The 12,016-nt window shown below is 30.1% G+C and overlaps 1 protein-coding gene across 1 annotated transcript; it reads right to left on the reverse strand.

The window, feature by feature from the left end:
• Window positions 1-2,745: 2,745 nt before the first annotated feature.
• Window positions 2,746-3,669, reverse strand: LOC141547688 (olfactory receptor 10AG1-like). Its single transcript, XM_074276163.1, has one exon. It carries the CDS (start codon window positions 3,667-3,669, stop codon window positions 2,746-2,748), a length of 924 nt encoding a protein of 307 aa, XP_074132264.1.
• Window positions 3,670-12,016: the final 8,347 nt, after the last annotated feature.

The following is a 12,016-nucleotide window of genomic DNA, read 5'->3' on the forward strand; positions in this document are numbered from 1 at the left end:
TTACTTTTTCATGCACTACAAGGAAAAAGCTGTATGTCTGATATGCCAGAATATAGTGTCTGTGTTCAAAGAATATAATTTGCATCAACACTATGAAACTCAACATAAAGATAAATATGATTGTTTGGTTGGAGAAGTGAGAAAAGATAAAATATCAAAACTGAAAAATATATTGACAACTCAGCAAAATATTTTTTTGTGAAGCAGAAGCAGCTAAATATTTCATCACTGTGAGCAAGTTTTCAAGTAGCCCAGCTAATAGCACTCACTGGCAGACCATTCATGGAGGGAGAATTTGTTAAAGAATGCCTTTTTTCTGTTGTATTTCAAGGATATTTAAGAGAAAAGAAAAATAATACATGAAATTTGTACATTTTTGTTGTTTTACATTAAAAAAAATAAGCTCTATATAGTAGATTTGCAGTTTCATGAACAATCATTTTTTTCATTCTTTTTCATTGTACTATGTTGTAGAACTGCTTATTTTGTTTTATAAATAAAAAATAAAATGTATTCCTAAAAACAATGTGAGGAAAGTGATATATACTATTTCTATTGAATGTTAGATAACTTCAGAGTAATGAAACTGAAACTGAAAAATCTGGAACCCCAAATCTGACTGCATACAAAGCTGAAGGATAAATTAGTTTAGATAAGTTTTGATTAGTAGTTAGTTTGGAAAAGTAGTGTAATTCTCCTCCTTACAGATTTTCAACAGATAAATAAAAATATACACACATATAAACATATACAGGCATAAACATGTATATATGTGGAAGTACATATGCATACATGTTAGAGAGTTTTGTTTAACCTACAGTTTAGATAACAAGGATACTACAAAGATGAGATTCAGTGAATTATCAATTTATCAATGAATGAGGAAAATATTGTTTAGATTAATCAAAATTTTTTTCTTCAAAATGTTGAAGGTAATTTTTTATGTCATGGTTTTAGTTTTTATAATTTACCATAAAGTTGATTGAAATAGACTGTTGATTAAAGCAGCATGGCTTATATTGCTTCTAAACAGTTTAAAAATAATGAAAACACAAAAATGTCAAAAGGATGGTTTCTTCTAAATGACTGCAAAAAGCCAATTGTTCAAATGTAACTTTGATTATAAGTTTTAAAAGAAATAAATACAAAATGTTGATACTTATTTTAAAATATGTTCTATCTTTGGAATAACAAAAATATACAAATTAAAGATTTTCTGATACTCTTCAATTTGTCAAAAAAGAATGAAAAGTGAAATTTATGGCTTGTGAAAAAATGCAGTGTATTCAGTGTAGTTATAAGTACAAATGTACAGAATTATTTTAGAGAGATGTCAACTTAAAAAATTACCATTTCATATCAAGTCAAAACATTTATTTATTTAGTATCTTCTCTATGCCAGCCATGAGGCACAATAACTGCATTTTGGAGGACATACACTTAGTTACTTTGTAAAACACTTGATTTTAAAGGATTTATTGTAGCATTGTTTCTAATTGCAAACAATGACAAAAACAAAAATAAAAAAATATATTTTCACCTGTCTCTAATATCTATATCTGTAGCTATATTTATAGATCATCAATATCTATACATGTATTTAGATCCAAATCTCTCTCTTCATACTTTCTATGAAATTCAGAAATATATATGTAACATAAGTAGTTGATAATAACAAACATATTTATGGTTCTAAATATATATATATATATATATATATATATATATATATATATATATATATATATATCACATTGATATATTTTTCTATAGACATGTATAGATTTAAAATTGCAAATGGCATAGAAAACTACATTGTATATCCATGTATATCTATATATGTATTGTATATATCTACACATATCTATGCTTGTATACATGGAAGTATATTTGTGCATATATACATGTACATATATACATGCACATGCAAATACAACACACACACACAAACACATATATATATATATATATATATATATATATATATATATATATATATATATATATATACATACACACACACCTTTTTTCATTTGGGGGAATTGAAAGAAAGATAAAGTGTCTTCTCTTGACATAATTTTAAAAAGTAGAGTTACTTTTCCAGACATAATGAATTCTTTTTTTTTTTCATGCTTTTTGTTTCACCTTAACTTCTTTATCTACTATTCCAGACACTTAGCATTTGTCCTTCAATCTCTTTACTTTTTCACAAACTATTCTTAATGTGTAGACATATACAGAAAAATTCCAAGATTGGGAAGAAGTTTTCCAAATAATTTATGTAATTTTCTTTGAATGATTTAAAACAGGAAAATAAAATTCATAATCAATCAATTAATCAATGGTCATTTATTTAAGTGTCTACTAGGTGTTGTACTACATAGAGCTAACACAAGATACGTTTGAAATGACCCCAATACCTGATAAGTCTATGATCTGGGCTAGAAGATGAGACGTTTATATTAATAAGCACATGCAGAAAATGTGCAAACTTAAGAAATAGTGATGGCACAAACATTTGGGAGAATCAAAATGACTTCATTTAGAAAGTTATATTTAAGCTGAGACTGGAAGGAAACTAGAGATTGTAAAGGGTGAACTTTAAAAGAAGGGATTATATTAAAATCAGGCAGAGATAACCTTAGGGAGACAAACCTTTTATAGTAATCCATGAAAATAGAATTTTATAAGAACGATGAGTCCAAAACACAGGAAGACAGAATCCATGATTTTGACTGAGCCCAGTTACCTGGGTACTAGTTGTTTTATTGCTACAATAACATCTTTGTTTCTCAGGCTGTATATTAAAGGATTAAAGAGTGGAGTCACAATGGTGTAGAAAAGGGCAAGTATTTTGTCTACTCCTGGTGAGTGATTTGACTTGGGTCTCAAGTATGTAATAAAACCAGACCCATAAAATAATCCCACAACTATCATATGGGATGAACAAGTGGAGAAGGCTTTGCGTCTCCCCATGGCAGATGGTAGCTTTAGGATGGTCTTGATGATTTTGAGGTAGGACCAGAATATCAACATTGAAGGAACAGTAACAAAGATTGTAGCACCAGCATATACAGATAACTCATTCAAAGATGTATCCCCACAGGCCAGCTTCAGTAATGGGGGAATATCACAGAAAACATGATTGAGTTCATTAGACCCACAGAAAGACAGAGAGAATAACTGGAATGTTTGTGCTACCTGAATTGGAATTCCAATTATCCAAGCACCAGTAACTAGTTGAAGACACTTTTTGTGGTTCATAATGATAGGATAGTAAAGTGGCTTACAGATAGCCACATAACGATCATAGGCCATCACAGCCAGGAAGAAGCTTTCATTGCCTCCTAGAATAAGGAGGAAACCAAGTTGGACAGCACATGCCAGAAAAGAAATATTTTTCTTTTGGGTCCAAAGGTCGGACAGCATTCTGGGGATAGTCACTGAAGTGTAGCAGATTTCTAAGAAAGAAAAATTTCCAAGAAAAAAATACATGGGAGTTTGGAGAGCAGCTGTGACTTTGGTAATGACAATGATGAGGCCATTTCCTAACAGGATACTTGTGTAGATAATTAAGAAAATCCCAAAGAGAAATCCTTGGAGATTGGGAAGGTCAGAAAATCCCAAGAGAATGAATTCTGCCACCATGCTGAAATTTGTTTCTGCCATTTTCCCTTTCTCTATTCCAAATGAGAAAATGAATATGTTTATATTAACCAAATCAATATACTTCTTTGTACCATTATCTATTCTTATAAAACGAATATGTTGATTTGGCCTAAAGATAAATGAATGACCATATTTGACTTGAAATATTGTAAGATTTCAAATTCATTTTAATTGTATAATCCCTAAACACAAAAGCACAAAATTTCAGAGCCATAAGGGATGTCAGAAGCCAGGTAATTCAATACATAGTAGGAAAATAAATCCTATCACCATACTTCTGAAATATCATTCATATTCATTTCTTCTTTTTGTGGATTTTCATTCAGGGAACTATTTATATCTTAAGATCATCATTAAACTTCTCTATTATCAAGAAATCTCCCCCCCACACACACACTTTTTCTCACTTTCTCCTCTCTCTTATCTTGGTATTAATCCTAAAACTTATTTTTTATACCTTTTTCCTCCTTTCTTCCATTTTCCTTTTAGGTCTAAATCTTTAACTTTGACAATATTTTCCACAAAAAAAAACACCAAAAAAATACAATATCAACCAACCTGATTCACCCACTGACTGTTGTCTTCTACATGTTAAAAATCCAACCTGTCAACATAAAGCACAAACTGATTTCCTTTAAAAACAGAAAAGAGATAATCACATGCATTTTTACTAGAGTGCAATACAAAAATAATTTTAACATTATTTTTAGAAAATACTTTCCTTACCCTACCCTACCCAATAAACTTTAGTGCCTTTCAATTACTTTTAAAATCCAATATACATTTATTTCACATTTAAAATCTTTCATTATTTGACCTACTTCTATCTTTTCACTCTTGTCATATACTTTCATTCAAAATGTGGTCTAATAAAGTGAGTTTCTTACTATCCATCCTACCTGGCACTTTATCTCCCTTCACACTTCCCTGCCCTACCCTTCTGCCTTCCCATGCAAGGAATGATTTTTTTCCTTAACACAGCTCCACAGAATTATTAGTTTTCTATGAGGTCCTCCCATCCTCTCATCCACCACAATCTTCCCTGATTTTGAATTTTATGGCATATATGTACAATGATTTGGCACTTCATCTATATTATCTTGGAGATCTCTTTAAAAATTCATAAGTTAATAAATTTATTGAATTGTGTCCTGTTTTTCCAAAAATCCTTATGTTCAACAGTACTCTGATATATGTTGCCTTCCTTAAATCATATTTAGTGATGTATTTAAAAATGGAATTGGTTGTTTTAAAGATATAATTTTAAGTTCAATGTTAAGACTCTCTGCATCAACAAATATCTACCTCCTATTGATGATGATTTAAATATAATTGCTTGGTTGTGGTACAAAGAATGTTGTTTTGAAATCCCTCTAGGAGGAATAACATGATTAGTCATTGAAAATTAGTAGAATCTCAGTGCTGGAATGTATTGGTACAAACTAAAGAAATAAATATGGAAAGAATGTGCATTTCAATGTCTGAAAACATTGTTTCTAAAAAGAAAATGTGTTTCAGTAAATGCCAGTAAATTTTACAAAAAAATCAAAATTCTTTTCATGAAATGATTTTTAAAAGATTCCTTTTCATCTTCATCAAAGCAAAAAATATTAAAATCATGTGTAAAATAATTAAAAGAAGATTACTAAAATATTTTATTCTATTATATACAGTATTGGTACAGTGGGGCTAAGATGAAAATGAAAATTTATATCTCATTATTTTCACATTATTAAGTAATATCATTAATGATTAAAAAAAAAAAAAAAACACGTATCTCAAAGCATCCCCCTCCATCCTGTGAAAATGTATGATATTTTGGAAGTCAGGAGAGGTCAATCACAGTTTTAAAGGTCTCATGTTCACTTTACTGAAAATTTATCCCTAAATATTAGATCTTTAATCTACAATGAAATACTGCATATCTACCTGACTAAGGTGGAATGAAATTATATTCATCTACTTAATTTTTGACTACATATGATGAAAATAAAATACTCTTATTCTACTGATGTACTTTCTATTTCAAATAGGCAAATAAAAGATTTGACAGATAGCAACTTATTTAAATCTCCAGACAACTCTGGGAGATATATGAGATGGAATTCCCTTTCCCTTTATTTCCTTGATAAGAAAACTGAGGCTGAATTTAAGTGAAATATTCAAAATGACAAAGTTAGTAATTGTGAGAGTGACAATGTAGACCCAGTCTTCTCTAGAATACAGACTCAATATTACTCTTCCGACAGTAGACTACCTTTCAATTAAACTTTAAAATACTCACCTCATTCCTCTAAAATCTGTACAAAGAATAGCCAGCTCCTTCCAAAATGTTGATTATGTTGAAACCAATCAGAATTCCTTAAAAAAGAAAATAGGTCTTGTTCTTCTTTGGCCCATGGGGACAGCTTCTCTCCCAGGTAACTTTTTAACTTCTAATGAGAAAAAAATATTTCTGACTCAATCCAATATTTTACACGTTGTTAATGAAGTTATATTATAGAAAGAGCTCTGGGATTAGAGTCAGGAGACTTAGCTTATCTCTCAGCTTTTCTAAACGTGGTTTTATTTTTGATGTCCTCAGTGTCCAAGGACAAAAATATAAGGGCTTTAATAAACCCTCCAGAAAGTCAAATACAAAATATCATCCTTCTCATGCTTTTTATAAATTTTGTTCTGCTTATCACAGAATTTAGACTCAAGGTAAAAAATGGTGATTAAAAATAATAACAGTTCTATTATGTCATTTAAATTCCATGTGACCTTGGTCAAGTCCATAGAACATTATGAACCATGTTTTCTTTACCTATACATGGAAATGACATTTCTTTCCCAAATTTAAGATACTATGTAGACAAGTTCAAGGCAAATGGCAAAGTACAGGAAACACAAAAGCTAAATTCTTCCCAAATATCCTCCAAACAACTTTTAAAAATGCTTCAACTCAAATTCTGCAAGTGATTAGTCAAAAAAAAAAAAAATCAGACTAAGACCTTTTTTTTTTTTTTTTTTTTTTTTTTTTTTTTTTTCAATGCAAGACAAATTAGGAGGTCAAAGGAGGTTTCTCTGCCCTTGAGGTATGGGCTATCAATGCAGCAACACTATCTGCCAGCTTTGGGGGGGGGTGACAATAACAGCAATGGCTTCAGGAGCTGTCAGCCTAAGGACAATAAAGGGATTGAATAAATGATCTGAAACAATTTAGAAGTGATGTAAAGACTTACATTGGACACCTAACCAAGTACTGTTCAACAACTCTAAAGTACATATTTATACTTCCTTTTGGGTCATAGTTGCAGCCCAGAGAGGAAAAAATAGGAACTCTGAGGAGCAATAGCTCTTCAGGCTATAAGGAACCCATGACTTTTCCTAGGTAAGGAGAAGAACAAAGATCTAATTATTAATGACCATACCTCTCCCCAGTTCACAGCAACCTGGAAGCATTATATATATATATATATATATATATATATATATATATATATATATATATATATATATATATATATATATATAAAACTTACAGATATCCAGAACTATCTACAAAGGTAAAAAGGGGAGGAAAGAGGAGCTAAAGATAAGACCGTACTGCCTTCTCCAGATCCCACTGTAAAAAGTCAGTCAAGAAACAAATTAGAAAAAATCAGCAAGCAATAAAAAAAGAGAACTTGTCTAAAAAAATGAATTACAGGGATAGATAAGATCAGTTCTCAAATGTGGAAAAGGAAAATAGCATGAATACACCAATAAGCAAAGTCATACAATGAAAAATGTGCATCAGAAACAAGCTAAAAAGAATTCTTGAAATAGAAAAAAAGAAAAAGAAAAATGTAAAACTGAAAAAAGGTTGATATCAGGAAAATATGGAAATAAATTATTTAAATTCAAGAAAAATATGAAAGGAATATTAACATCTTGGTAAAAGAGACAAAAAAATTGGGGGGGGAAGGATAGTATAAAAATCAGGATTTTCCATATAACAAAAAAAGTGCAATAGTTTACTGAAGTGCAAGCTAATAAGTCCTTGAGACATTAAGAACAAATAAACAAGTGCAAAGGGATAAAAAATAGAATAAAATATGAAATATATGATTAGAAACAATGATTTTAAAATAGATTAATGAAAAGATAATTTATTAACTACTGGAATACCTAAAAGTCATGATCAAAAGAGTGAATAGACATTATTTTAAAAAAAGTATAAAGGAAAAATGTCCTTATATATTAGAATCAGAAGAGGTAATTGTTAATTGAAAGACTCCAACAATCAGCTCCTGAAAAGATATCAAAATAATAAAAAAACAGGAATATTATATCCAAATTCTAGAGGTCTTAGGAAAATGAAGGAATATTGAAAGCAGAGAGAAAAAAAAAACATTAAAGTGTCATGGAGCTGGAAAGGAACACATGAAATTTCACAACTAGCATGGAAAAGAATCAGAGAGTTTAGAAAACAATATTTTGGGATGGCAAAAGATCTAAGATTACAACCAAGAATAACAAATGCAGCAAAACTAAGTATAATCCTGGAGGGGTGAGAGATTGTACCTCTAGACCAATGCCTTATCCAACAGCAGCAAGTGACCATACTAGTACCACTGAGACTGCTAAGTGTGATGGCTTGAACTATCTCTCCCTGCCTAATTTTTTTTAAAAGCCCGTCAATATCATATGAAGATTTTTCTTATTTTACCCAACACCTGACCCTTTTTTATTATAGCTTTTTATCGACAAAATATATGCATGGGTAATTTTTCAACATCTACCCTTGCAAAAACTTCTATTCCAACTTTTCCCCTCCTTCCCTCCATCCCCTCCTCTAGATGGAAGGTAGTCCCATACATGTTAAATATGTTAAAGTATATGTTAAATACAATATATGTATACATATTTATATAGTTGGAATGACCCTTTGATATAGCATTTTGGTTAATTTAACCTATGTATCACATGTCACTAATTGGAATTATTCTGCATTTAGTATAGCTGTTCTTCAATGTCTGGATATTTAGCCTATAATAATAAGGATCTGGAAGGAGAAGGCATCTTAGATCATGAGGAAAATCTGATGTCCACTTCATTAGAAGTCACCACAGGCCTTTCAATAAAGTGCTATTAGCTCAGTGTTCTTCCTCAGTTTCTTTTAATGTAAATGGGATAATTTTAATCTGTATATGTTTCATGATTTAATGTTCCTCAAGAGACAAGTAAAATCATTTGATACTTTTTGAGGATTTGTCTTATTTTGTTATTACCCACACAGTCAAAAATTTTAGTGTAATCAATAAAGCAGAAGTAGATTTTTAATTAGGGGAAGGTAACTCCCTTGTTTTGTTTTTGTTTTTGTTTTTTTTTTTTTTTCTATAATTCAGTGAATTTTGGTATTTGGTCTCTAATTTTACTTTCTCTTCACAAATCAGCCTGCTTTTCTGGAAATTCTCACTTCATATATTCTTGTAGCCTGGCTTGAAAAATCTTAAGCATAACCTTGCTGACATTGTGTTTAACTGAGCACAATCTTTGAGTAATTTAGACATTTTTGGACTTTTCCTTTCTTTAGGAGTAGAACATAAACATATCATTTCCAATTCAGTGGCCACTGTTGAATTTCTCATATTTATAGATACATTGTATGGAGCCCATTAGCAGAGATACTATAGTGATTTGATATTTCCTTCTTCAGTTCATTTTATAAAATGAGAAACTTGAGGCAAACAGGGTTAAATGATTAATTCGAAGTCAAAACCTAGTAAGTGCCTAAATTCAGATTTGAACTAAGATCTTCTGGAGTCTATACACTGTTTCCCTTAGCTGCTCAGCACAGGATCACATAGGTATTAAGTGAAATTTGTACTCAGATCATCCTAAATACAAGAACAATGCTCTTTTTACAAAGGGATAGGAGAGCAGAAAGTAAAGGATTAGAATAAAGAATGCAAATTTGTGTAGAATTTGTCAGAATACACCTCCTGTTCTTAGCAAACTAAAACATGGCCTTTGAGAATGAGAAAATAGTGTCTTTGCTTTGAATTTGGAATTTAAATTACTGTTACTTGGAACATACATTCATTTCATTTTGGTCTCAAATGGTTTTTCCCTCTTAAGATAGCTGATTTCCAGCCAATAAATCCGTTTTTAAGATGGCTTCCTAGTCATTCTAGTTTAGTTCATGGACATCCTCTCCACGTTAACCTAATTGGAAATTTGTGTGTATCTCTGTCTCTCTCTATCTCTCTCTGTCTCTCTGTCTCTCTCTCTCTCTCTCATATATATATATATATATATATATATATATATATATATATATATATATATATATATATATATATATATATATATATATATATATATATATATATATATATATATATATATATATTTATGTATATAAATATTGATATATATATATATATATTTATGTATATAAATATTGATATATATATATATATAGATATATAGATATATAGATATATATATATATATAAATATATAGATATATAGATATAGATATAGATATCATGCTTCTGGTTATCCTTGATTTGTATTTCTCCTGCTGGCTGCAAAATTCCAAAAAACTGATGATGCTGGGTATCATTCAAGTTAGAAAAACAACTGAGGATCATTTTCTACCACAGTATAACAGCATGGAGTACAAACTCAACTACATTGATTTAGACCAGGGACTATGGGCTAATTTCTTTCTCTTTTTAGATTCCTTTTCTTTTGAAGCGACCTAAGATTGACCTGAAATGCCTGTGATCAAAGACTATAATGGAGTTACCTGAATGGATTTAATTAAAGTAGTAATAATTAACTCAGGCTTACAACAAGAAAGATTAACTGTAGTCAGTGAAGATAGAGAGTACCAGATAAGAAGATTTAGACTGGCTTTTGCTTCATCATTTCCCTGAATAAAACTATTGTAGAAGTGAAATATATAAAAAAAATTAGTTAATTAGTGTATTTGTAAAAATGTGTTTCAATAAAGCTTAAGTAATATCCAATTGCATTATCGGCTCTAATTTATTGGATATGTGTTTGTTGTCATATTTTGTTCCTCCCTTCTTAACCATATCCTCCTCCCCTCAACAAAAATATCACTTTCAAGCCCATAACTATTTTGTATTTAGAAAATATTTGTTGTGTACCTCTGACCCAGAAGTGGAGCAGGTTCTGACTTCTAGTATCAGATCTAACCTAGAACTTGCAGAGTTCAGATCAGTTGTTCAGCAATTAATTTGCCACTTGGTTAACTAGCATCAAAACCTGAAAACACAATTAAATATTTTAGTAGTTGACATTTATTTTTATTGAAGTTTAATAGTTATAAACTAGTGAATTATTCTTTTATTGCTAAGTAACTAGCATCCAGTTATTAGAGCGTTATATTTGCTAAGGATTTTTTTTTTTTTTTTTAATGCTCATGTCCCTTACTCTCGGTAATAAAACATGGAAGAAGAAATGAGAATGCATTGTTATAAATTAGAAAATGTAAAAAATGAAAAGTTTTTCTGATATTTCTAAGCCACAATTACTGATCAATTTATTGATATGGCACATGTGTATGTGTGTGTATGTGTTCCTGTCATGACTATTTTAAAAAGCTCTATTTATATTGCCTTCTCATTGAATATGTCACTAGTATATGGTCTTTTACTTATATTATGGAGGCCTTTTTTGCAATTTCCATTTGACGAATTATCTATTCCAGATCTGTACTGCACTTGGGCGATTATTTTCCCAATCAATAATCGTGAAGATATATTCATTTCCTTTCCATCTCTGTTTTTCATCTCCCTTTTCCCTTTGTTATCTTTCCTCATTAGCATATGAGGAATAAGCATAGGAATAAGAAATACATTTGTATTTATTTTTTAAAGATTTAATTAAATAGTAAAATATTTTAAATTTTGCCAGAGGTATATTTTTGCTCGTTGTGGTTGCTCAGATGGATCTGGGGAAGGTAGATTCTCCAAAATTTCCATATCACCTATCTGACAAAATGATCACCAAGATTTGGATGATCCATGTCATGAATTCCAAGACACTCAATATAATATACCTTGTCTCTCATTGAAATAGTCATGTGTTGCATTAATTGTTAACCACTAATAATTGTTAGCTACCCTCAAGAATACCTGTTCTTAGAACAATATATAATCTATGAACCTATTTCTATGAGATATTTTAGTCTAAGAGAGTGATCAAGTGACCATCCTTTTATTAGTAAATGTATTGACCTTATAAATACAATTATTAAATTAATCAAAAAGTATAATTTTCAGAAATGCTAATAGTCACAAAAATGATTAATTGCACCTGTTGAATTAATGATATTTAGGCATAA

This window comes from Sminthopsis crassicaudata, chromosome 6 (genome assembly GCF_048593235.1).
Source record: "Sminthopsis crassicaudata isolate SCR6 chromosome 6, ASM4859323v1, whole genome shotgun sequence".
Taxonomy (NCBI): Eukaryota; Metazoa; Chordata; class Mammalia; order Dasyuromorphia; family Dasyuridae; genus Sminthopsis; species Sminthopsis crassicaudata.

What these genes read in the sequence shown, in the direction of transcription:
- LOC141547688 (XM_074276163.1), bottom strand. Translation starts at nt 3,669, where the DNA reads ATGGCAGAAACAAATTTCAGCATGGTGGCAGAATTCATTCTCTTGGGA.